Source organism: Sciurus vulgaris, assembly GCF_902686455.1.
Source record: "Sciurus vulgaris genome assembly, chromosome: 10".
Taxonomy (NCBI): domain Eukaryota; kingdom Metazoa; phylum Chordata; class Mammalia; order Rodentia; family Sciuridae; genus Sciurus; species Sciurus vulgaris.
The window spans coordinates 123,424,092-123,451,427 of record NC_136470.1 but is presented as its reverse complement, the minus strand read 5'-3'; the positions used below and the strand labels follow the sequence as shown (position 1 = coordinate 123,451,427).

The 27,336-nt window shown below is 37.0% G+C and overlaps 2 protein-coding genes and 1 long non-coding RNA gene across 8 annotated transcripts in view; 1 reads left to right on the top strand and 2 right to left on the bottom strand.

The window, feature by feature from the left end:
- Positions 1–9,870, top strand: part of MSL2 (MSL complex subunit 2) — a 30,205-nt gene extending 20,335 nt beyond the window's left edge. Inside the window, 2 exon segments of the mRNA XM_079155244.1 lie at positions 5,973–6,239; positions 6,242–9,870. Of these exon segments, the coding sequence (XP_079011370.1) occupies positions 5,973–6,239; positions 6,242–7,563 (1,589 nt within the window). The 3' untranslated portion in view covers positions 7,564–9,870.
- A 2,812-nt stretch (positions 9,871–12,682) lies between these two features.
- Positions 12,683–27,336, bottom strand: part of PPP2R3A (protein phosphatase 2 regulatory subunit B''alpha) — a 150,090-nt gene continuing 135,436 nt past the window's right edge. For all 6 annotated transcript variants that reach the window (XM_079155007.1, XM_079155008.1, XM_079155009.1 and 3 more), the window contains one exon: positions 12,683–13,605. In XM_079155007.1, coding sequence (XP_079011133.1) covers positions 13,482–13,605 — 124 coding nt within the window. In that variant the 3' untranslated portion in view covers positions 12,683–13,481. The remainder of the gene's footprint in view (positions 13,606–27,336) is intronic.
- LOC306670322 lies at positions 13,612–24,588 on the bottom strand. Its single transcript, XR_013766378.1, has 3 exons — positions 23,585–24,588; positions 17,916–23,458; positions 13,612–14,785 (listed from the first exon to the last, which is right to left on the bottom strand). It is a non-coding gene; the product is annotated as an uncharacterized lncRNA (long non-coding RNA).

Sequence of the window (27,336 nt, the reverse complement as noted above, 5' to 3'; positions counted from 1 at the left end):
AGATTGGGGCTTACTAAGTTGTTCAAGATGACCTTGATCTTGAAATCTTTCTGTGGTAGCCTCCGAAGTCTCTGGGATTACAGGTATGCACTTGTGTTAAAATCTTAATCTGGTTTTAAAATTATTTAAATCTGGGGGAGTAATTCAGTGGTAGAACACCTAGTATTCTCAAGGCCCTGGGTTTTTAATCCCCAGCATCGCAAAGAAAAAAAAAGGGTATATTTAAAAGTCTTGTTAGGTCAATATTACGTCATTTGTTTTAACAGGACACGTGTCACATTCATTTAATTAAAAGACAGCTTGGCTTAGTAAAGGACAATAGTTTATTGAAATGTCGCAGATTAAGAAATCAAGACAGTGTGGTAAGAAAACAGTTGTCATAAATGATAATTTTTTAGGCTGAAAGTATTTAGAGCAAATTTGTTGTTTTTTGAAACTGTACTGAACATTAAGCTAAAATAAACCTTTTCTCAATCATTCCCCAGTTTTTATAGTATAGTCTAACAGCTTGTGATATTTCTCCTTGATTCAGATTGCCCATCCATTTGATTTTGTGGAATAAGGTGCATTTTTATAGAGTTGACAATGTTTTTCTGATTTTTTTGTCATAAAACCCAGTTACTTAGTTGAAGCTATAAAAAGGCAGTAGTATAATTGATAATTAGGAAAGAGCATTTAGAACATTAAAAAAATATTTAAAATAGTAGAGGATTTGTATTTCTTAATTTAAGGTAATGGGAGTTCCTTAGAGAAATATAATAGGTGTCTGGTAGTGGTGATCCCAGTTAAGAAGGTCCTGAATCTTTGTCTTTGTTCCTCATATCGCTGGAACTGCTTTCATTGTGCAGTGTAAAAGAGACCCCTCTAGGAAGCTTTAGAGAGTTGGATGGTTAGATGAATTCATTTAAAAAGTTTCTCTAGACATCTTTTTCATTTTTTCATTTTTTAAAATGTGTGGTTTTAGGCATTGAGCCATGCTAGGTGTTCTACCACTGAGGTATATCCCCAGCCTACCTATAGGCATCTTTATTGGTAGATTAAAATTTTAAAATATTTGTTATGGGGGATTGGTTGGGAAATCCAGTAGATTATATGAGGCCAGGTAATGCAGGTCCTTAAGAACTTACTGGTGGTTGAGTTAGTGGTTTGTTTGTTTTCTTGCCTATTTTCAATTCTCAATACGAGACATGGTTACTCCTGTAAGACCTTGAGATGAGTACAAGTCCTGTAATTCATTAAGTTCCAAGTTTTCAGTTCTGGGAATATTACAGTGAAATTAACACAGTATATTAAGATAGGTTGGAAATCGTAAACTAGAGCTTATATATATCCTTTATTATTAAGAATGAAAATGCAGATTCTCCTATAAATTGGACACTGGGATAATGTATTTTATTTATAGAAGCAGTTCTATAAATAGGGCACTGGGCAAATACAGTATCTTGGAATGATGGAACAGAATGCCTTAAGGTGCTTGATAGTTTAGGGGAGGTTTCGATTGACAAGATTTGTGAAAGCAATGATGCAGTTAAAGCAAGAAAAGGGTAATTCTTAGTTATCTAACACTTAGTTTGTATCATTTGAAAATCATAAGGGGTAACAAAATGATAAATTATATCATTCATTTATTAGTTGGATTATTACTATGAGGAAAAACTTCTCATCTGTAATTTGGTGATATTGTTCATATGAGTAAATCAGGACAATTACTTATTCCTTTTAATTTACTAGTTTTTAAACCAATAATCTGGTTCACTGGCATCCGGAAGTTGATTTTTTTTTAAATGAACTTCTTTGTGGGGGGAGTGTGCTGGGGTACCGGTGATTGAACTCAGGGGCACTCAACCACTGAGTCATATCCCCAGCCCTGTTTTGCATTTTATTTAGAGACAGGGTCTCACTGAGTTGCTTAGGGCCTCACCAGTTGTTGAGGCTGGCTTTGAACTTGTGATCTTCCTGCCTTAGCCTCCCAAGCTGTTGTGATTACAGCTGTGGGCCACTCTGCCCCTGTAGCTCCAATTTCTTTGAATAGGAAATTGTTTTTCATTACCATTATGCGAATTCATTTGCCACTGAGGTTGGTCCTTGTTTCTAGGCTTTTTTTTTTTTTTTTTTGGAGGGGGATTGAAATCAGGGGTACCTAACCACCAAACCATGTCCCCCACCCTTTTTTGTATATTTCAAGACAGGTTCTCTCTGCATTGCTTAGGGCCTTGCTAACGCAGAAGCTGGCTCTGGACTCCATCCTCTTGCCTTAGCCTCTAGAGCAGCTGGAATTATAGACCTAGCTTGTTTCTGAGCTTTTTTAAACAGATAGTGCTGGGAAATAATGTTCATTTTTAAGATGAAAATATAAATTGTGAGTTTATTCTGATAAATCTAGTTGAAAGTCATTTTAGGACTACAGGAGTTTTTTACTTAACCTTTTCTGTCTTAAAACTTGCTTCTCTTATAATAAAATTCAGCTTCTGAAGGGCATTAACATTTACTTCATAGACACCAAAACGTTATGATTACTGTCAGTATTATTGTTAACAATGTAATTAGTGAAAATCAATAAAAATGCAGATCCAAGAATTGAATCACTATCTGTTGTAAAGTCATTTGAAATAGTTAATCTCTGAATGTTTATACCTTCAAATTTGACATAAAATTAGTTCCTTATTTTATTGGTTTTGCTTTTTAGATTTTCTTAAAAGTTGAGATATATAATTTTTTTTTTTATAAAACATGGTTTGAAAGTAAACTCTACAAAAATAGATTAAACTCAAGTGCATGTGTGTGTGCGTTCATGCATACACACACACACACACACACATACACACTGCAATCGTGCTGAATTAATAATGTTTTTGTCTAGGACCACATATACAATGTGGTCCTATAAGAATATAACGTAGCTGAAAAGTTCCTAAGTGAAACTTATTACATGTTTGCTGATGTAAGTAAAACTGTGCTGCATGTTTGTACATTTATTATTTTTTAGAATTTCTTTGGTTGTAAGTAGATACAATACATTTATTTTATATTTATGTGATGCTGAGGATTGAACCCAGGGCCTCATGAGTACCACTGAGCCACATTCCCTGCCCCCCACCCCACCACACCCTCTTTTGTATTTTATTTTAGAGACAGGGTCTTACTGAGTTGCTTAGGGCCTCTGGACCCTCCTGTCTCAGCCTCCCAAGCACACTGGGACCTGCAGGTGTGCACCAAGGGGGCCTGGCTCTGTTACCACACTTCTTGGCTAATGTGCCTTTATAGTAACATTTGGAATCTGATGGTGTTTTAAGTTCTCCAACTTTGTTTTTCAGAATTCTTTTTAGCTGTCTTAAGGTACTTTGTGATACCATGTGAATCTTAGAATCAGCTTGTCTCTTGTCACTTTACTTAGATTAAAAAGAAAAGAAAAAAAAAAGGCCCCCCATGAGATCTTGAATTAACAGAATGATTGAGAAGATTGCTATTTTGACATATTGAGAGTACACTTATCTCTCTTTAGATTTTTTATAAATTGCTTTCAGCAAGTGTTCTCTGGGTTATGAATGTGGAATTCTTATGTTTTGTTTGTCTGTGACCTTGCATAACTTAGTTATGGGTTCAAAATAGTTTTTGTGTGTAAAAAAATTTTTTTTATTCTCTTTGTTATAGGATCCTATAATCTGTTACCAAGAGTTTCATGTCTTTTCCAACTGAATGCCCTTTTTTTTTTTTGAACCTTACTGCATTGACTAGAACCTTGAGTATAATTTTGAATACAAGTGACAAAAGCAAGTCACTCTTTCCTTGTTCCTGATCTTTGGGGGTGCAAAATAATTAGTATTTCATCTTTTTAAGTATGATGTTGGCTGTAGGTTAAAGAAATTCGAGTTTAAAGTTTTTAAATTATGGATGGTTATTGGATTATTTGGTGCTTGATTCTGTTTACTGTTTTGTTACGAGTTTTTGTAACCTTCATGTACCTTCATGGAGGATTTGTATTTCTTGTGTGGTTTTTGATATTATGGTAGTTAATTAGCTTAAAGAATAAGTTGGGAAGTGGTTTCCTCCTATTTATTTAAGATAAAACATTAACTTGTTAGAATTTACCATTGAAGCAGTTAATCCTGGAGTTTCTTTTGAGGGAGATTTTTAAGTTACTGTTTCTTTTCTTTTATTTTTATTTTCTTTTTTTATTTTTTTGTGGTGCTGGGGGTTGAACTCAGGGCCTTGTGCATGGGAAGCAAGCACTCTGCCAACTGAGCTATATCCCCAGTCCTCTTTAAAAAAAAATTTTTTTTTTTAGTTGTATATGGACACAATACCTCCAATTTATTTAATTACTTTTATGGGGTGCTGAGGATCGAACCCAAGACCTCATGCATGCTAGGACAAGCACTTAGCCACTGAGCTACACCCAGTGCCTAAGTTACTATTTCTTTTCCTTTTAGTTTAGTTACTATTATTTTGCCCCTGTGTATGTGTGGAGGGGGATGTACTAGAGATTGAACCAGGTGTACTCTACCATTGAATTACGTCCTGTGATTTTTTAGTTTGAGATAGTGTTTCTTGGGTTGCCCAGTCTGACCTCAAACTTGAAATCCTCTGGTGTTAGCCTCTCTTAAGTTACTATTTCAATTTCTTGCAAAAGGTATATTCAGGTTTTAAAATTTTTATTGAGTCAGCTGGACTTGGTTGGTGGTGCATGCCTGTGATCCCAGCAACTTGGGAGACTGAGGCAGGAGAATCACAAGTTTGAGGCCAGTACCAGCAACGTAGTAAGACCTGTCTCCAAATAAAAAATTAAAAGAATATGTAGTCCAGTGGTAAAGTGCCCCTGAGTTCAATCCCTAGTGCCTTAAAAAGAAAAAAACTAACAAATTTTTTTCCCCTTGAGTTTGTCAGATTTGTATTTCCTTAATTTTAAAAATTTCTGCAGGATACTAGTGATTATTCTCATTTGTCCTTACTGGTTTTGGTAGTTTGTATCTTTTTCTCTCTCATCCGCAGCCCTTTTTTTTTTTTTTTTTTTTTTTAATTTTTAAAGCCTTTTTTTTTTTGAGGCACAGTCCTGCTAAGTTGCCCAGGCTAACTTCAAACTTGGGATCCTCCTGCCTCAGCTTCCTGAATTGCTGGGGTTACAGGCATGTACCATCAAGCCCAGCTTGATTTGTAATTTCTGTTGTGGTTAGAACATTCTTTGTATGATTCATGAGAAAAGAGGTATTGTTTTGGATTAACTATGAACCATTTGTCTGAAATGGGAATCAAGAAATGGTTGCTTCTTCGGGGAAGTATGTATAATAAAAACTGGTTGAAATTATGTATTTTCTTCTGTGAAAATGCCCTTGTACTGATTGGTTAGTGTTCTCAAGACATTTTAAAAGGGCAGGGACAGAATCTTGTTAATATTTTCCCCATTGTCCAACACAGAATAATCATATTTTGTTTAATATGTTGTAGCACTTCAGTGTTACATTAGGTTGAGGTTCCAAGGATTTAAAAAAAAATGTACATTTTTAGTGGTAGATGGACATAATAACTTTATTCTTTCTTTCTATCTATCTATCTATCTATCTATCTATCGATCGATCGTACTGAGATCCAACCCAGTGCCTCACACTGGCCAGGCAAGCGCTCTATCAAAGAGCTACAACCCTAGCCTGAGGTCCCAAGTATTTTAAGCATATTTTATGTTTTTGGTAATTTACCTCTAACTTTTTAATAAAGAGGAGGAGAAGAAAGTGGACTAGAACATGCTGAAGGGACACAGAATCAGGAAAGGTCCTATTTTGAGATAAAGGAATAGGGATAGAGAATGGAAATGAAGTGAACTATTGAGTATTTCTCCATTTCTTATAAAATATATTCTTTTTATTTGGTCTGGTGAATTTAACCCATCTTAGTTTTGATAGATTAATGTCTTGTTAACTCCAGTATGTGAAACTGGATTATTTTACTAAAATTATTGCTTTCCTCCTTTTCTCCCTTAGGACATTTGCTTCAAGATCCTATTGCACCCACCAACTCTACCTGCCAACACTATGTCTGCAAAACTTGTAAAGGCAAGAAAATGATGATGAAACCTTCATGTAGCTGGTGCAAAGACTATGAGCAGTTTGAGGAAAACAAGCAGTTAAGCATCCTAGTGAACTGCTACAAAAAACTATGTGAATATATAACACAGACTACGCTGGCACGGGATATAATAGAAGCAGTCGATTGTTCTTCTGATATTTTGGCTTTGCTTAATGATGGATCATGTTTTGTGAGGAGACGGAAAAACCCTCGGATTCATCCTTTACTTTGTGTTTGACACATTCCCCTTTACCTTCAACCTCAGAACCTACGACTGATCCTCAAGCTGGTTTATCTCCAATGTCTGAAAGCACTCTCAGCATTGCTATTGGCAGTTCTGTTATCAATGGTTTGCCGACTTATAATGGGCTTTCAATAGATAGATTTGGTATAAATATTCCTTCACCAGAACATTCAAATACGATTGATGTATGTAATACTGTTGACATAAAAACCGAGGATCTATCTGACAGCCTGCCACCTGTCTGTGACACGGTAGCCACTGATTTGTGCTCTACAGGCATTGATATCTGCAGTTTCAGTGAAGATATTAAACCTGGTGACTCTCTTTTACTGAGTGTTGAGGAAGTACTCCGCAGCTTAGAAACTGTTTCAAATACAGATGTTTGTTGTCCTAATTTGCAGCCGAACTTGGAAGCCACTGTATCCAATGGACCTTTTTTGCAGCTTTCTTCCCAGTCTCTTAGCCATAATGTTTTTATGTCCTCCAGTCCTGCACTTCATGGGTTATCATGTACAGCAGCAACTCCGAAGGTAGCAAAATTGAATAGAAAACGATCCAGATCAGAAAGTGACAGTGAGAAAGTTCAGCCACTTCCAATTTCTACCATCATCCGAGGCCCAACACTGGGGGCATCTGCTCCTGTGACAGTGAAAAGGGAGAGCAAAATTTCTCTTCAACCTATAGCAACTGTTCCCAATGGAGGCACGACACCCAAAATTAGTAAAACTGTACTTTTATCTACTAAAAGCATGAAAAAGAGTCATGAACATGGATCCAAGAAATCTCACTCTAAAACCAAGCCAGGTATTCTAAAAAAAGACAAAGCAGTCAAGGAAAAGATTCCGAGTCATCATTTTATGCCAGGAAGTCCTACCAAGACGGTGTACAAAAAGCCCCAGGAAAAGAAAGGGTGTAAATGTGGGCGTGCTACTCAAAATCCAAGTGTTCTTACATGCCGCGGCCAACGCTGCCCTTGCTACTCTAACCGCAAAGCCTGCTTAGATTGTATATGTCGTGGCTGCCAAAACTCCTATATGGCCAACGGGGAGAAGAAGCTGGAGGCATTTGCCGTGCCAGAAAAGGCCTTGGAGCAGACCAGGCTCACTTTGGGCATTAATGTAACTAGCATTGCTGTGCGTAATGCTAGTACCAGCACCAGTGTAATTAATGTCACAGGGTCCCCAGTAACAACGTTTTTAGCTGCCAGTACACATGATGATAAAAGTTTGGATGAAGCTATAGACATGAGATTCGACTGTTAAATCAGTGGGTCTTTAAACCTACCTCTGGTAGGAAAATAGCTACAGTTTTACGGCAGCTATGGTTCTGTTGGTATAACTTGCCGGAGCTCCTGCATATAGATCACTTGTATCAAGTGTTTTCATTGCTAAGTTATATGTGTTAGTGTCGGGGAAATAGTTTGCAGATAATGGAGGAGTAACCCTACAACTATATGTCCTTAGTTCTTACAGAACCTCATAGTTTGAGAACAAATGCTGATGCAACTGATTTATACAAAATGAACTTTGGCAAGGAAAATAACATTAACCTCATTGTTTATGGTCATGCTTTGTGCATAATCAAAGTTTATGATTAAGTGTAAGGAAGTGGTATCTGGTCAGTTCATAAAGATTGTGCTAATTTTTTTTTTTTTTTTTTTTGGGAAATGTAGCCATTAGTTTATTCAGGAGACTCAGTGCTGCCTTCAGATGCCACATTGTTTCTCCTGTTGTAAAGCTGATGTGTCCAGCTCAATCTTTGTGCTGACATCATACCATTTCTGATCATGAAAATTGGCTACTGGTGTATGTAGCAGTTCTTAAATCAGCAGTATTATGAAAGAAAATTTGCCCCTCATTAGAATGTTTAAGAAATCTGTCTTTTAAAAAGAGTGAACAAATTCAGTCAAGACTGCAGATGTTTAGCTGTTTATGCTCCAAAACTGTGAGTTGAGCCTCCTTTCTAGTTAAGTCTGACTCATTTCTAGGGAAAAAATTCTAAATTCTACCTTCACTTTGTGCAATGTTCAATTTGATAAATGAAGAGCAGTTTTATTCTGAAGGAGGTAATTGAATTTAGACTATATAGTATAAGACAGAATTTTTAAAAAGTTATAAAGATTTTATTTTGAAATTGGGATTTGTTTAAAATAATTTTGGAATAATGCCCCCAAACTTATCCAGATTTATGCATTATACTTATTGCCATTGGCTGCTGCTTTGATTTGTTTCCTCTATTTGCCACAGACTTTATTTTGAATATGCTCCTATTTTTTTTTAGGGTGCTATTCATTATGAAGGCTTCTCTATCGAGGCCTACTAAAAATGCCTTTTTATGAAGCCTGTGCATTTAGGTAGGTTTGAAACTAGGAGGATTTCCTTTAGAATGCTCTTTTGCATGTAAAGCACAAACTGTGTTTCAGTTTAAATGTACTTCTTCCCTTTAATTTTTACTGGGAAGATAAACATTCTGTTGAAGGGAAATCTAGTCAGTTGCTTGAAAGAGCACAGCCCAAGAAAAACAAGGACTGACTAGGTGTAAAGAAATAACCTTATGATTTAAAAAGAAGAGTTGCTGCTTTGACAGTGCTTATTTAAAGAAAAATACTGCTGGAAAAGTTCCAATTTCTACTGCGTTCACCATCTATAGTGAGATCTGACATATGTTGAAGTTGTTTTGATTTGGCACACAGCATGTTCAATGATGGTTACTCGCCTAGTACAAGACATGGAGAAGAAACCTTTGGACACAGAGCAGATGACACCTCCTTCTGTTTTGTAGTGTATCCTGGTGTCATTTTCTGTGAATGTGGTCAGGTAGAATTGTTTTTGTTGTTGTTGGGCTTTTTTTTTTTTTTTTTTTTTTTTTTCCTCCTTTTTTTTTTTTTTTTCCCCTTTTTTGGTCTCTTGGTGGGGTGGGGGTGGGCTAAAGCCATAGGAAGAAAAATGTGTTGTATGTGTCCAGTATGTACTATTTTGTTTTTGTTTTGCAAGAAGAGTTGAACTATTTTTGATAACAAGAGTAAATGGTGGAAAATGCTTCTTAGTTGTCTTGTCTTTATTTGCTTTCCAAGTTTTGGAATTTTATTTAATTCCTTTAAGTGTTAGCAGTGTTTATGAAACATGTATTTACCTAAAGTTTGTAACAGTTTTGTGTTGAACCCAGATGCCCTGCTATATAAACTTGTAAATCTGTTCTTTATTCACTAATGATCACTGCAAAAATGACTAGAAATTGATATTGTACAACACATGGATGAGTAGGATATATTTTGCAAATCTCCCAAACTTTCCTAATATTATGATCTTAAAATTCATGAAGTACTTTATTCCTTCCCAAGTTTGATAATATTAATTTTGTGTTTTTTGATGCATGGGAGGTTGGCAATATAGACAAAATGGAAATCATTAGTATGTGAGGACCTTGATTGTTATGTAATATTGCCAATGATGAATTCAGGTTGTTTTTAGCACAAGTTTTCTCTTTTTTATGCTGGTATTCTCACTGCCACATTTTTGGAAACCTGTATTACACCTTAAATCTATCAATAAATGATAGTTTTCTAATTCTATGTTGTAGAATATTGAGGAATTTGGGATAGCATGTTCTGAATGGTTTGTTAATTTGGGGAAGAGTACGTAATTACAGTGCCTTGGTTTATTATTTCTTATACTACAAGTTATTTAGGAAATGCTGACCAGTGACTAGGGAAATATTAAAGTAACTGGATTTACTTCATCAGGATACGAAACTACGAGAACAAGAACAGCACTTGAGATTGGCATATCTTCAATGTTCCTTTTGAGTCCATTGTTTATATAAATGATCAGATGATCTTTTATCATAGATAATAGTTTTAGAGCTGACAGTTTATCTTTTTGGTTAGCCTTCATTAAGTGTACATTCTATGCAAAAGGTGCAGTTTGATTCTAGGATAGAGAATTCCTTTTATTTCATTGTGTCCTTTTTGTTTTCCTAAAATGATTCAGTGGTGACTTTGCTGAAGAAAAGTAAAAGTTTTGCCATAGATGAGAAAAACGGTCCAAAATTTTTCATACAATAGGTAACAAGTGCTTTGGAAAATGAGTTCCAAAGTTTAGTGTCTGAATCTAACTTGCTGGTAATTTACATATTTTCCCTTAAAAAATAAATTTCAGGCACCCAATAACATGCAGTTACCAGTCCTCTAAATGAATATGTGATAGGTAAGGCTTGAAGTCCTGATTCCAGTGAATCTGTCACTCCCAAACCCTGATCCTTATTCCCAAAGGAAAGCACCTCTCAGATTAAGATATCCTTCCACACCTTTGTTCAGTGTTCCCGGGGGTTCAAAGAGTTACTCTGAAAACTCAAGCTTGTTTATAGCATTACCTTTTCAGATATAAAAATGAGTTGCAAGTGTAAAACCAGAAATGTGCAGTGATTATCTTAGTGAAACATGATTCATATTTGACAACTTTATTTAGCTTTGTGAAAAGGTAAAAACAAAAGACATGCAGCCTCTCCACTCAAACACACCTTAACATTTCCAAAAGCTGAGCAGATGACTTATCAGCCTAAAGTTTTAAAAACACTCTGAATGGTACAAGATGTAGGGAAAATACATAGAATTTTATTAGTTTGATTACCTTGGCAATTATGTTATGCTATAAACTCATTTCCATTAAATAGCATTAAGGTAATAACTCTCAACCTAATCATCTGTCAAGGGACCTGGGATAGTGTAACAACTTGAAATTTCCAGTTTAGCAATAATGATTACATTTAGCATGATCTTTACAAGAAAGTCAATTGTGTTCTATCCTAGTTCCTCAGAATTCACACTCCTTGAATTTAGCTCTAAGAAAGGAGTACAATGAAATACATGCATATAATTCTTGAAAATGTGATAATTTGAAGAACCCAATTAACATAATTATATTGGGATGGTGTTGATAGCATACTTTATACGTTCTGAAAACTACTTTTTGGGATAACAGGCTTTTAAAACCAAATCCTGACCCACGTGAAAGCAAGAGAACTTAAGTAACAACAACAACAAAAACAAAAACAACAACAAAAACAAACCCCAAAACAAAAGTAACAAAAACAAAACAAAACAAAAAAAAACAAGATAAAGTGAAGTCAAATAGTATTTTTTTTTTTTTTTTTTGGTACCGAGGGGTTGAACCCAGGGGTGCTCAACCACTAAGCTACATCCTCAGTCCTTTAATCTTTTATTTGAGACAGGATCTTGCTAAGTTACTGAGGGCCTCGCTAAGTTACTGAGGGCCTCGCTAAGTTGCTGAGCCTGGCCTTGAACTTGTGATCCTCCTGTCTCAGCCTCCCATGCTGCTGGGATTACAGGTGTGTGCCACCTAGCCTGGAGAAAAAAAATGTATATTGTGTAACTGAATTTAGTTTTATTTTTTGTTGAGTGTCCAGAAAGTTTAGGTCATTATGGATAACAAACCTTTAAACCATGTCTGGTTTCTTAAATATTTCCTTTTATATTTTTATCTGACATTTTAAGAAGTTGTTTTATTTCCTTGGTAAATAATGAATGGGATTGCTGGTAAATTTATGTATCATAAATAATCCTATGTTTAGGATACTACATGCATTGTTTCCTAAAATTTCAGTCACTTTAAATTCTCTAGATAGCTTTAATAGTTATTTCCTTCACTGTTAAGTGGAAGATCAGTTCTAATCATGAAGGTAAAATAACAGGAAACTGGGAGGTTCCTGTGACAGGCAGTATTGCTGTCTTACTCTATTAGTTGGTATCACTTGCTAAATTTTCCCTGTCTCTGCTTTCTGCTTGCCATTCCCAAGTTTTCTATTATTTCGGTGCTTGGCTTTTCTATCAGCAAGGGAACCAAAGGTGGAATAGAAAGGGGAGCTATTCTAATACTTTAAATGCTGTTTAAAAGAAAAAGGTCTAGGGGGAAAATTGATGAACAGATATTTAAAGGATGCTTGGGTGGAGGTTCTTTTCCTTGTATCAGAAATACCCATCCTTTTAGTAATTTGTTTTTTCAACTTTTATCCTTCCCCATCCTCCCATACTGTAGGATCTGGCTACACTGTGGCCAGCTGAAAATGTGGGATTCTGAAATGACATCTCTCACTATAGTAATAGCTTTCTTTCATGGGTGCCATCACTGTTTTCTTCCATTTCTGTGAAGAATACTGAGGTGGTGGATGAAATAGCCGTTTATCAGTTTCTTTTCAACTGAAGTAAGGAATAATGTTTGGACTGAGGTTTTTGCTATTGGCCTCATCTGATGTTCAGTGAAGAAAGGAATATGGTAATGTTTCATACAGCACATCGCCATTCCTTTTAAGTCTTTGATTAGGTCTTCTGCTAGAGTGAAGATAGGGGCATCGATTAATTTGGAGAAAAATCATTCAATAGTTCTCTACAACTGTTACTATAAAAAGACCTTATTTTTTCAAGTATGAGTCAACTTCTGTACTTTTTTTTTTTTTTTTTTTCTTGATGTTTTATGTAAGATCCACAGTCAGGATGGGGAGGTTGCCAGAGGTTTGGAAGGCCCAGTGGTTACAATACCTGAGGATGTAAAGTGACTAGCAGTTTGGCAGGTCATTGTGAAATTAACATTGAACCAGGTCAGTTCAAGATCTTTGAACTCCAGTACACAAAATTAAAAGAAGTCTCTGAGATGTTTTTGGCAGTGCTTTTATTACTAGGGCTAAGTCAATTCTGGAGGCCCTTAATACTTTTTCAAGTTCCAGAAGTAATTTTTTGACTCAAGTTTTCTGCAAGTGAAGGTTTCTTCTAGGCTCCATAGGAGCCTTAAGGACCTCAGGGATGCTGGCCAACACTGAGGGCGACTTCTGCTGTTGTGCAGAGAACTAAATGCTTGGCACTGTCCCAAGAGATCCATGGTACATTCAGGGGTGCAGGGTGCTGATTTGGCAGACTTGGAAGGTAATGGGTGGCATGTCCTAATGTCCACTTCCAAGGAAAAGCTCTGCGAGAAGTTTCAGGCAAACTGGAGGCGTCACCTAAGGCTGAGGGTGTATCTAGACCCATTGCTTAAGAGCATTTTAAGTTCCCAGTGCAGATACGCTCTTGGAGAAATCAAAGCCTTTAAAAAGCGGTATGCAGACTAGGGCATCTCTTCACAAGAAAAGAATCTTTTAAAATATCTTCCTTTTATGTAGACATTGGCATCTACTCTTCATCTACTGACTGAAGCTTTCCACATTTCTCTGAAAGGCTTGAGTTTATTTTATTGCCTTTGTTTCCAAATTCAGAGGGAGAGGCAGGTTCATCTGTTTCATAATCTTCAAAGGAGCTGAAAGAATAAAACAGAAGGTAAGTTGCTGGTTTCTTAAAAATGTTCTAATATTTGTGTAGAAGTCAGTATGCAAAATAGAAGGAGTGGCCTGCAATAGTACCCCCAGTTGCTAAATGGCAGCTGTAAATAATTGAGCTGCCACAGAGATAACACTCTGAAGAGCAAGAACATTGTCCCTGTTCCTTCAAGCTGAAATCCATGTTAGAATTGTTAGACACTGTACTATACAAATGAAGCTTTTCTTAGGGGCCTTGGTGGGAAAAAGCATTACGGATGGCACCCTTAGGTTAAGGAGTGTTAGGAGCTTTACATGAATGTTTCACTGAAGTGGTTTCCACCCAGACTTGAAAACTTTCTCAGCTCTCAGGCTGCTTTATAGTTTTCCTTATGGCTTCCAATAAGCACATTCAGATGTGCAAGTGTGTGCACAGAGCATGCCAAAGCCCATTCATGGATTTCCCTCCATTTTCTTTGCAGGACTCCACAGCACAGCTAGATTTATCACTGGAAGAATAACTTCTCACTCCATGTCTTTCATGCTATTCCTAATATTTGCTTTAGGCAAAGGTGACAGAAAAAATCTTGTGAGTGATGGCTGCCTGAAGTATTAAAAAAAAAAATTTTTTTTTTTAGTTATAGATGAACACAATACCTTTATTTTTTATTTTTATGTGGTGCTGAGGATTGAACCCAGTGCCTCACATGTGCTAGGCAAGCGCTCTACCACTCTACCACTGAACCACAACCCCAGCCTCCTGAAGTATTTAGTTGATAAATACTTAGACTTCCTTGAACTCAGAAGCATACATACACACATTGATTTACTTAAGTCTCTTTGTATCTGGCATCACCGCCTTAGCTTTGTTACTCTTGGAAGGATCTCCCACGACATTTGAGCAGAAATTTCTGATGTAGAGTCCCTTCATAAAAAAGATGATTTTTTTTGGGGGGGGGGGGATGTACTAGGGAATCAAACCCAGTGCCTCATGTATGCTAGGCAAGAGCTCTACCAATGATCCACATCCTTGCTGTCCGTGTTCACCCCCCTTGTTTATTTGAGATGGGGTCTCACCATGTTTGCTCAGGCTGACCTTGAACTACTTCTGGCTCAAGTGATCTTCCCCTGTCAGGTTCCAGAGTTGCTGGGACTACAAGCACCTACCACTGTGCCTGGCTCCTTTGAAAGAGGTTAGAGGAGGTTAAACTTAAAAAGCGTACCTATAAGTACCATCCGATGATACTATCAGAAGTTAACAACTTCATTTTGCAAAAGTACTCCAATTCTTTATCGGTTTCCACTTCTGTGCCCCTAAGTTTTTGAGGCCTTAATGGAAGTGGGATACGCCAGATGAAGCGATAAGAGGGTAACTGCTCTAATAGGAGCGAAATGGTAGATGACAGAACCTTCAGTTTTGGGAACAAAAGTCTCAAAAAGTTCTAGCAATGCACTGTTAGGTCCTATGACTGCTTATTTTCTGTCAGAATGGAAAAAAGTATTTTCTTCCCCTAGGTGCATGAACATGCTTCTGCAAGTTGTCAGTATCTTAAATACCTCAATGCAGGTCTGAGAATAAGGATTTTCAGAGTTAAGTCTGAAGTAAGACTCATTCAGTAATTATTTGAACTCCTGTTGCTAAGCATGAGCCAAATGCTAAGAATACAGTGGGGGGAAAAGACTGAACCAGCGCTTCAGCACTTGGCGTCTAGTGGAGGCATCTGGAAGACTGCTAGTGATTTTAGCTGTATGTAGAGCCTGGGCTTTGGATTCAGACTCTACATACAGGTTCCAGTCTCGGATTGCTCAATGCAACTTCTGTCAATGTATTACTTCCCCTATGTCAGTTTTCTCAACTCTTGAGTTCCTACTCCTCAGAATGATGTGGAGACTAGGATCTGATAAATCAAACTTGACAAATGTCACCTACTATTGTGATGAAATATTGAGGCTTTTTGGGAGCATGACAGTAATTCCTTATCTTTGGGGGGCAGAGTTACAAATTTTTGTCTTATTTTGAATACAATTTGTAAAGCCAAGTGCTGCTGTGCATGCTACTGGCTCAAGGCTGGGGGTGCTGAAGCAAGAGAACTTCAAGTTGCCCAGCCTGGGCAACTCAGCAAACCCTGTCTCAAAAAACAAAAGGGCTGGGAATGTAGCTCAGTGGTAGAGCACGCCTGTGTCAATCACCAGTCCTGCAAATGAAAACAGGGGAGTTCACTCATTCACTCCTTTACCAGTGTCTTAGAGATTCTCACCTGGGGTGATTTTGCCCCTGGTGACTTCTGGTAATGTCTGATGGTCACAACTGGGTGTGTCCTCCTTGAATCTAGTGGGTATAGCCCAGGGATACTGCTGAACATCCTACAGTGTGCCAGAAACGCCTCACAGTGAAACTGCCCAGATTAACCATCAGTGCTATTAAGAAACCCTGCTCTGCCTTTCCCTTTCAGTCTGCAAGTGAGATTCTGGACTAAGTTCTCATTTTGTACTTCCCTTGGCAATCTAGTCTCACCACAGTTTACCCATCACTTGTCCACCTGTGGCTTCTCAGCCTCTTTGTAAACTGAAGACCCCTTGTCTCTAGCTGCTACTAGATGGGTTTTCCAGGATGGCTGCTTCTACAGACCTGAACTTGCCTTTCCTGCTACCCTGGTTCTTCCTATTAGTATTGCCGTTATCTCCTCCAAGCCAGAAACCTAATTATCCCAAGTTCTTCCCTCTTTTTTTCCTCCTCTTCAAATCCAGCCGTTTCTTATTCCCATTTATAATACCACATGCTTTTTCCTCCCTGTTGCCACTGACTTAATGTAGGGCACTACACTTTCTTGCTTGAATGATTAGTTTCCTACAATTGGTCTTCCTGCCACATATGTTTTGCTGCTGCCATACTAGGCTGTTAACCATGTTGGGCCGGCTATGGTCTTGGGACTTAATGCCAGGTATATATTCTTAAATTGCCATAAAGTATCCCTTCTTTTGACTAAATGTTCATACTTTTCATTGAGATGTACACTTGGGTTTCCCAAGTCCTGGCTTTTCAAGCTACCACTGTCTTTTATATAGATGACCTCCTTAATATTATTTTTGGTACAGGGGACTGAACCAGGGGTTCTTTTTTCCACTGAGTTACATCCCCAGCCCTTTTATTTTGATACAGGGTCTCACTAAGTTGCTGAGGCTGGCCTTGAATTTAATAATTCTCCTGCCTTCAGCCTCCTGAGTCTCTGGGATTACAGGTACAGACCACCATGCCTGACATGGCTTCCTTATTTCTCTTCCTATTTCTACTCTTACACCTCTGCCAGTTTAGCAGAATAGTCTTTGTTTAAGTGGGATTATATATATTTAATAGAAAAAAATTTTTTTCGAACCAAGGATTGAACCCAGAGTTGCTTAAGCATTGAGCCACATCCCCAGTCCCTTTTTTAAATTTATTATTTTGAGACAGGGTCTCTCTAGGTTGCTTAGGGTCTTACTAAGTTGCTGAGGCTGGCTTTCAACTTGCAGTCCTTCTGCCTCAATCTCTTGAGCCTCTGGGATTCACTTCATTTAAAAAAAAATAGTTTTACTTATTTATTTTTATGTGGTTTTAAGGATCAAACACATGCAAGCACTCTGCCACTGAGCTACAGCCCCAGCTCCCACTTCTTCTTCTTCTTTTTTTTTTTTTTGTGGTGCTGGGGATTGAACCCAGGGCCCTGTGCTTGTAAAGCAAGCACTTTACCAACTGAGCTATCTCCCCAGTCCCTCCCACTTTATTTTTGATGGCTGAAGGATCTCTTGTAGTTTCCCAGGGTCATGAGTGGTCAATTATATATTCTTATTGTGCAGACTGGGGTTGTGGCTCAGTGGTAAAGCACTTGCCTAGCATGTGTGACGCACTGAGTTCAATTCTCAGCACGACATATAAATAAAATAAAGGTCCACTGACAACTGAAAAAAAAGATCTTGTGAATGTAGAGACGATGCTAATTATGAACCTTAAGGGGGTGGGACAGAATTTCATTTTTATTATCAAGCACTAAGCCTGGAAAGGGTAGGTACCAGTAATTATCTGTTGAATAAATAAATTGAACTTTGTTTTGTTGAATGTGGAAAAAAAGAAAACATTAGCCTCAGGTCATATATTTATTGAGTATTATACAAAATGACTCAAATTATTCTACCTTTAAGTTTATGCTTTGGAATATTCTTGTCTTCCTTCTCTATTCCTGTATCCCAGTATATACACATACCTCCTCATGCCTGTTTGTTGTTAAGTTCCACCTCAACTAGGGTAGTGAGGCTCAGACAGGCCCTCACCTCTTACCTGGAAGATGCACTGGTGGGTTTCTGGTTGGCTACCTTTGCCTGTAGTGTCATGTTTTCCAGTGCTGACAGAAGTCAGTGCAGAAATCTTGCAAGTAGTTTATGTAAGCTTATATTTAATATAAAGGAAAAAGTTGCCTTTAAAAAAATTCAGTAGAAAGTAGTTCTTATAAACTACCTAAATGTCCAATAATAAAGAAGTGGATGTGAGTCATAGTTTGTGAGAACACCCTGAAACATTAAGTTATGTTTTTGGGTGAACACACTAGTAAAAACATTTAAGAGTCAAAAAGAAACACACCAAGGCATAAATAATGATGATCTCTGCCTTGCTGAACCGAGAGTGATTTCTAATCTCTATATTTTCCAGTTATTCTTCAGCAAGCCTACAGTTTTCTATGAATCAGACTCCCAGAACAAGAAAGAAAATTTTTAATCTGGGTTACTCTAATGCAAAGCTGTTGGTGAAACATCAGAATAACCTTCCTGTAAGAGAGTACTTTTAAGATAATATATAAAGCTCTTAACTAAAAATCTTAAGTAATCAAGTAGTAGTCAGTTTGACAGAAAAGCTTGTTTCTGATGATTGCTTTTTAGAGAGTAACGTGGAGGATCCTGTTAGCCTGCTTTATGTAATTTTGTGGAGTTTTAAACTTCATTGCAGGAGTTATAAGAATGTTACTTCTATTAGTGGTGTCATACCTGTTGCTTTCATACAAGTGACACATCTGATCAAATCATTTTCAGTATCCAGTATTCTTGTCTGTTTTCCCCCTGACCATTCATTACCAGGACTGAATGCTAGTGCTGCTGTGTGCTGTGGCCACTCTGCTGCCTGTGCTAGTGCACAGTGCTTGCAGCCTCGAACCTTCACTTCACTGAGGCCTGGAGTCACTACTGGGTTATTTACTGAAGGCCCTACACAGACCAGTCTTGAATCAGGAGGTATAGGCACTTGGCACAAAGACTACTATGACTGTTGTTAGATGGAAAAACAGATGAAGAATTCCTAGTTGTTTTTGGAAGGTTTTGTCATCTGGCCTCCTGCAGACAGCCTTGTGGTGAAGGTGGCTGCTGGCAAGTTGGTGTTTCCTGTGTTATTCAGTAAACATTTGCTGAGGACCACCGACATCCCTAACGAGCTGCCAGGTGAGGATTACAAGACTAAGAAAAGGTTCTTTGCCTTTGATGAGGCCACAATTTAGTGATAAGATCAATAACTCCAATTCTTTCTTCGTACTTATATGCTAGACACTGTAGGACACATTACATACCTCATTTCTAATCCTCAGTACAGTCCCTCTGGTTGCAACTATGTGTCACCTGTACGCCCCGGGAATGAAGGGAACAAGGTAGGTGAGGGAATGCTAGTTAGAGCTGATTAAATGCTACTTTGGAGAGGTTAAGTAATGTGGCCAAGATCACAGAAGTGATAGTGATAAAAAGCCATTTTTTTATGGATTATCTAGACACACACATGCCTAAGGGCTTTATATTATTTACACTTAGTTCTCTGCACAGCTGGGTGAGGCAAGTGGTATCCTTATTGTATAAGGGATGCCAAGGCTTAGAAACCTGGATCACACAGCTAGTGGGAGAGCAAGGCTTTGAATTTAGGTTTGTCTAACTCCAAATTTCAGGCTCTTATCTATGTTGTTATATATTGTTACCAGTAGCTGTGTGCCAGGTGTTTTGCATACATTATCTTAGATTCTCACAACCACCTTGGAATGTAGTTGCTGATAACTTCTGAAACTGAGCCTCAGGAGTCAGGTAACTGCCCAGCTGGTGCGTGGACCGATCTGTCTGGCTCCTAAGCCTCTGCTCTTTCCGTGGCAACAACATTGTTCATCACTTTCTAATAACTGAGTCTGGCAATTTCTGCTTGACATTTAGACTCACCCTGACTTTCTAGGGGTTTTGGGTCTAGCTTTGCTTCTAAATCAGTTAGATGTTGCTCCTGTAAGTTGCATTTCCTTTCCTTTTCCTTCGTTGACATTCTAGTGTTCACCCTACAGGAGGCTGTTAGCCCTCCTTCTCCCCTTGAGACCTCACCCACATGTGCACTGTGTAGGCCTTATCTCATCTCTACCACATGAGAAGAGAGGTGTCCAGCAGAGCTTCTCATGTGCACGGGTTGAATTTCACTACAGCCTGCTCCTGCATCTACTGGTGCCCTTTCACCTGTGCTCTGTCTGCACGCTTCCCCTTCCTCCTTTCCACATGCACAATGGAACCTTCTAGTGCTACCACAACTTGAAAAATACTTTTGCTTAAACCTATTATTTATTCTCTTTAGCTTCCATCAATATCTGTTTTTATTCAAACATACATCTATCTCTTTTCTACTTTTATGTATGCGTGTATATACATATATGTAGCTATATATGCATAACTATATTTTATATATAGTTTATATACATAGTTTTGTATTTTGTAAAATAAGAAATTTGCATAGAGATGTCTGGAAGGATATATTCCAAAGTGATATGGCAGGCTGAGTGGTGGATTTTAGGTGAAGACTTGTTTGTTACATTCTAACTGTTCTGCATATATTATCTATGTAAACATTATCTAAACAGATAAGGAGAAAAAAACTTTTTAAAATTAAAGTAGTATACCCTCATTATATGAGCCTTATAAATTACAGCAGTATAAAAATAAAATTATTTGCAATTCCATAGCTCAGAGTTAATCAGTTAGTATTTTGGAGTGTTTTTGTGTTCTACTTATGTACTTTTTTAAAAAATATTTTTTAGTCATCAATGGACCTTTATTTATTTACATGTGGTGCTGAGAATTGAACCCAGTGCTTCACACACGCTAGACAAGTGCTCTACCACTGAGCCACAACCCCAGTCCTATATGTATACTTTTTAATACTGAGATTATATCAGAAACAAAATTTTAGCCCTGATTTTCTGTGTAAACATTAACATGGCTGCATAATATCATGACACATAAATATCATGACTTATTTAACCATATCATTACTTGTGCTGTTTGATATTTTTAATTTTAGAATTACCAGTGATTAGTGCCTATTGTTTGGATAGGACAATTCAAATTTCTGATTATCCTGAATGAGAATGATATCCAGAATGAGAATTAGGGAATAAAAGGACATAAATTCAGGTGTTTGTTACATATCGTTGAATCAATTCCTAGGGAACTTGGGTTTCTATCAGAAAAGGTCTAAAAGTTCTTGTCTTCCTGCCCAGCAAGTCTAGCGAGAGGTGTTTCTGTAACATGATTTCTTTTCTTTCTTTCTTTTTTTTTTTTGTGGTGCTGGGGATTTGAACCCAGGGCTTTGTACTTATGAGGCAAGCACTCTAACAACTGAGCTGTATCCCCAGCCCATAACATGATTTCTTTAGGAGCAGTTTGGATGCTGTATTTTTTGGGTGGAGGTGGGGGTGGGGACTGAAGCCATGGTTGCTTTACCACTGAGCTACATTCCCAGCCCTTTTAATTTACTTTTTTTTTTTTTTTTAATGTGATACCAGGATTTGAACCTAGAGGCACTCTACAACTGAGCTCCCAGCCCAGGATGCTGTACTTTTAAAATTGCATCTTTCTGCCAAGGCAGTGTTCATATTCAAAAATGCTTAGTAAACAGTAGGCACGCAAACACTTGTTGAATTTTTTTTTTTTTTGCGGTGCCGGGGATTGACCCAGGGCCTTGTCTTTGCAAGGTAGGCACTCTACCAACTGAGCTATATCCCCAGCCCTTGTTGAATTATTTTTAAACGAATTTTAAAAAATGCTGCCAAATTAAGTTAAAGCTTTTTGACTTTAAAAAACAGCCTTATTTAAGTATTCAGTGCATTTTATTGAACTTTTACAGTTGTGCAACTTCAATTCAATTTTATAATACTTTTATCTCCTTATCTGGCCCCTTATCTGGCCCTTTTCTCATTTAGGCTCCACTCTCATTCCTGGACCCAAGCGTCCACTGATTTGCTTTCTGGTGCTGTGAATTTGTCTTTCTATAAATTTCACAAATATGGATCATAATTCATGGTCTTCATTGTCTGGCTGCTTCCATGTGAAGTGATGTTTTTGAGAGATTAATCCTGTTGCATCTATTAGTAGTTCTTTTATTTTCAAGTTATAGTTGATATACAATAAACTGCTCATTTTATGTATGTGTCAGTAATAAGTTTTGACTCTAGTATGTACATGTAAAATTGTCACAACAGTCCAGCAAATAAAAACATCCATCACCTTTCTCTCTACCAAAGTTTCCTTATGTCCTTTTGTAATCACTTCTTCTAAGGCAACCACTCACCTGCCACAATAGCTGGTGTATAATTTTTAGAATTTTATAAAAATAGAATGATAAATATGTACACTTTTTGTCTGGCTTCTTTCACTTAGCTTGAGTTTTATCCATGTTGTGTTTATCAGTAGTTCATTTCTTTATTTTATTGCTGCACTCCATTATATGGACATGATGTATTTTATCAACCTCCCAGTCTGGTGGACATTGGGATTGTTTTCAGTTTTGGGCTACTAGACGTTTTCCAAATTTTGCTAAAGAGTCTGTACGATTTTTATACCCATCAAGCCAGTGCTTGAGTTTCTTTGCATCAGTGCTAACTGATTATTTCAGTTGTTCTAGTGGCTACATAATATCTCATTGTGATTTTAATTTGCATTTTCTAATATCTAATGACAGAGTATCTTTTATATATATATTTGCTATTTGAACCTCTTACATAGTAAGTGTTTACTCATTCTGTTTATTTAAAACACTGAGTTATTAGTCTTTTCATTATTGAACTGAGTTCTTCATATATTCTGGCCATTAATCCTTTACCAAAATGTTTTAGAAATATTTTCTCCCCAGTCTTTTTATTTTCTTAGTGGTCTCTTTGAAGAACAGTGGTTTTTAATTTTGAAGTAAGTATAGTTTATCAATTTTTATTGTTCTTCTAAAAAGGCTCATAAAGATTTTCCTATGTTTTATTCTATAAAGTTTATAGTTTTGGCTCTTTTATTTAGGTCTATTATTCATTTTAAGTTTATTTCTGTATGATACAAGGTATGGATTGATATTCCCTTTTTGGCACATGGATAGTTAATTATTGTTTGAAAAGACTATCCTTATCCCTTTGGGTGAAAATTAGCTGGCTAATTATATGAGTGTCTCTTTCTGGAATATTCATTGATCTCTGTATCTTACAACATGTTACAATGCTTTGATAACTGTTTTCCTCTAGAATAAAAAAAATTTTTTTCTTTGTTAGTGCTGGGGATTTGGCACATGGTAGGCAAGCCAAGCACTATGCCACTGAGCCACTGCTTCAGCCCAATGTAGTAAGTTTTGAAATCAGGTATCCTATATCCTTCAACTTTACTCTTTTTATGGTACTGGGACTTAAACCCAAGGTGCTCTATCACCAAGCTTCACCCCCAGCCCTAATTCGTTCTTTTAGATATACATGAAAGTAGAATGTATTTTGACATTTATACATACATGGGTTAATTTTTTTTTTTTTTGAGGTAGGGTCTTGCTGTGTTGCTGAGGTTGGCCTAAAACTTAGGATTCCCCTGCCTCAGTCTCCCTAGCCATTGGGATTACTAGAGAGCACCACCACACCTGGCAACTTAATTCTTTTTAAAGTGTTTTGGGTATTCTAGTTTCTTTTCCATTTCTATATAAACTTTATGATCAGTTTACTAATTTCTACAACAGAATTTTTTTTTTTTTTTTTTTTTTTTTTGCGGTGCTGGGGATTGAACCCAGGGCCTTGTGCTTGCAAGGCAAGCACTCTACCATCTGAGCTATATCCCCATCCCTCTGCTGGAGTTTTGATAGGAGACTGAGAAGTGATATTGTGACACATCATGATTTCATTGTTTTATAATATAAGAATGACAAATTTGAAATTAATTTACACCAAGTAGTAGGACAATAGCAATATTTTTTGGTAAGGCAAAGTAACTCCATGTGTTACACTGAGGTCTGTCCATCTTCAAAATAATAAAAGTGCCTGGATTAAAAGGAATTATGATCTTTCTTTAACAGTATCCAGACACTGGAGATACTGTACTGAATGAGAGAGAATCAATGCTCTTACTGAGTTCACAAGTAAGTAAAACAATAATGGACAAGTAAAGGTAATTTAAAATAATGACTGTAATGGAAATAGACAATAGTGACTGGGATGAAGGGTAGGTATGCCACCTGAGTGTATTTGAGAACCAGAGCATCTCTTCCTACTTCCAACAGAGACCATATGGATTGTTTTCATTTCCTTATAATTGTCAATCACAATTATTCTCTCTCTAGCTATTGACATTTGAAAGAAAAGTATTTCACCCATCCCATACCCTCAGGATCTCCCTTCCAGACCAGTACATTATATGTAATTATGTAAGGCCAAAGCATCTTCCATCTCACAAATGACTACTGGGACTAATCTACTCTACGCCTCACCCCTCTGATTTTCCTCAGTTTCTGTGCAGCATCTACGTGAGTGCTGGGCCATTGTGACGGTTGCACTGGGGATATATGACGTTTTTAAGCTGCCCCTACTTCTAGTTTCATCTATGATTCTCAGCATGTCTCCTCCCATTCCTTCCCCCACCCCACCCCAAAGCCATTCCACTGGGACTTCTGGAACTTTCCTATGAAACCAGAAAATTCTTATAATCCCACTAGCTTCCCGAACAAAAAAAAAAAAGATGACTATTGAAGAACATTCTACAGCTCTCAGGTAGAGGCTATTTATTCTTTTTTAAAAAATACTTTTTAGTTATCGATGAACATTTATTTACTTACTTACTTACTTATATGTGGTGCTAAGAATCAAATCCAGGGGCTCTCACATGCCAGGCAAGTGCTCTACAACTGAGGCCACAACCCCAGCCCACAAGGCTATTTATTATTCTTGTACTAGAAAATACGAGCCAATAATAATAGCTAACTTTTATTATGTATCTGTGTACAAGCAACAGAGCAGTGCTATAAACATTTCCAGGAATAAATTTCATGAATTTTTTCATTTAATTACCATGATAAATACATGAATTAGGTAACTTTATTCACATTTTATTCAAATTTTAAGGAAAATTTCTCAGGATCACAGAAGTATAGACGATGAAGGTGGCAATGGGATTCAGGCACTCTGAACCCAGAGCTGGTCCTCTCAGGTAATATCTTCATCTTAGGTGGTCTGTGGGTTAGAAGTGGGGTCTTGCTCCACAGAAGCTCTTCCAGCTTCTTCAAAAACAAAATGAACCCCGTTCTTGTTTTCATTTACCAACATCCTGGCAAATTCATCTGATTGACTAAGGATTGAACCCAGGGGCACTTAACCACTGAACCTCATCCCCAGTTTTTAAATTTTTAATTTTGAGATGGGTCTCACTAAGTTGCTTAGGGCTTTGCTAAGTTGCTGAGGCTGGCCTAGAACTCGGGATCCTCCTGCTTAGCCTTCCAAATTGCTGGGATTACATAATACCTGGCTTGCCTCCTTTATTCTTGTCATCATCTCAGAAAATTGAATGGTGCCCCTATGGACAGTCTATCCATCATTGTATTTAATAGTTCTCTGACTTCCTCATTAATGGTATGTTTTATATCATCTCTACCATTCCTTATAACTTATCACTGAAAAATTTTCAGCTTTCAAAATCACAAGCATTTCACTCTTAGGAAAATTCCCATTTACTTTCTCAAGAGCCCCTACTTCAACTGTTCTTCAATCTCTGAGCTTCCAGCTCTAGTGACTTCTCTCTTTCTTCCAAAATATCAGATTCCTTATACTTTCGATTGGTCCTACAATCTTTCAGTTGTTTTGTTTCCAACACATTAACCTCCCTTGTCAATTTGTTCTTTTAAAGACTCCAAGGAGAATCGAACAATCCATGTGTCCTGTGTCTGTGCATAAAAGATTGGCATTTTAACAACAATGAGGCTTCTAATCCTTTTATATATGGTCATCATTAATTTCTCTCTGCAGTTTTGAAGCTTTCAGTGTGTAGGTATTCTTAGGGTTTTTTTTTTTTTGTTGTTGTTCCTAAATATTTTAATCTTCTTGCTGTTTGTGAATAAATTCTTTTTATTATTTTATTTCTGGGTTGTTCATTGTTAGTAAATAGAAATACATCTGATCTTTATATCACTGCTAACTTTCCTAATAGTTTGGTAGCTTTCATGTAGATTCCCTGTGTTTTCTCTACATAGTCCACATCATCTGTACATAAGTCAAGTTTATTTCTTCCTTCCCAAATGAACTGTCCTTAATGTCTGTGGTTTGTCTTCCTGCACTGACAGAGTCTCCATTTATAATGCTGATTAGAAATGATGAATAATAGAAACATCCTCACGTGGTTTCCTGATCTTAGGGGGAAGGCATTTAGTTTTTTACCATAAATGTTAACTGCAGTGTCCTCTGTCAGTTGAAGAAGTGCCCTTCTGTGCTTACCTGGGTGAGAATTCTTGTGAATGGATGTTGGATTTTGTCAATGATCTTTTATTATTTATTCAATTAATATGTTTTATTTCCATAACTGATTTTTTCAGATGTTAAAACCTTCCATTTCTAAGATAAATCCCATTTAATCATGCTATATAATCTTTTTATATATTAATGGACTTGACGGGTTAATAGTTTTGAAGTAGTTTGTTTTGAAGTTTATGAGGGATACTGGTTTGTAGTTTTCATTTTGTGATGTTTTTGGCTTTTCTCTAAGGGTAATATTGGCTTTACAAATAGAATGAGTTTAGAAGTATTCCTTCATACCGTTATTTTCTGAAAGTATTTGTAAAAGATTGGTCCAACTTTCTATACATATTTGACAGCATTCACTAGTAAAGTCATCTGGACCTGGACTTTTCTTGTGGGGAAGATTTTTATTTCTATTTTATGGTACTGGGGATTGTGAACCCATGGTGCTCTACCACTGAACTCATCCCCAGCCTTTTTTTTTCTTTTTCTTTCTTTTTTTCTTTTTTTTTTTTTTTAACTTTTTGAGACAGGTTCTCAGCAAGTTGCCAAGGCTGGCCTTAAACCTGTAATCCTCTTGTGCCTCTGAGTTGCTCCTGAGGTGTAGGTCATGTCCTCCCTGGGGAATATTTTATTTCCATTTTTTTAAATCAGGTGCCTTATAGTTTATACATATGGTGAGATTCATTGTTACATCTTTATACATACACACAGTATATAGTAATAGAATTTGACCAATATTATTTGTAAGGAACATTTTAAATAACTAATTTAGTATCTTTACTTGGGATAGGTCTACATTGATTTTCCATTTCTTCTTGAGTCAGTTATGTTAAGCTGAATTTTTCTAGGATTTTGTCCCATTTCATCTAAGTTGTGGAATTTACTGGGCTGAAGTTTCTCATAATACTCCCTTAGCAATTCTTTTAAATTCTCTAGTGTCCTTACTCTCTTTTCATCTTT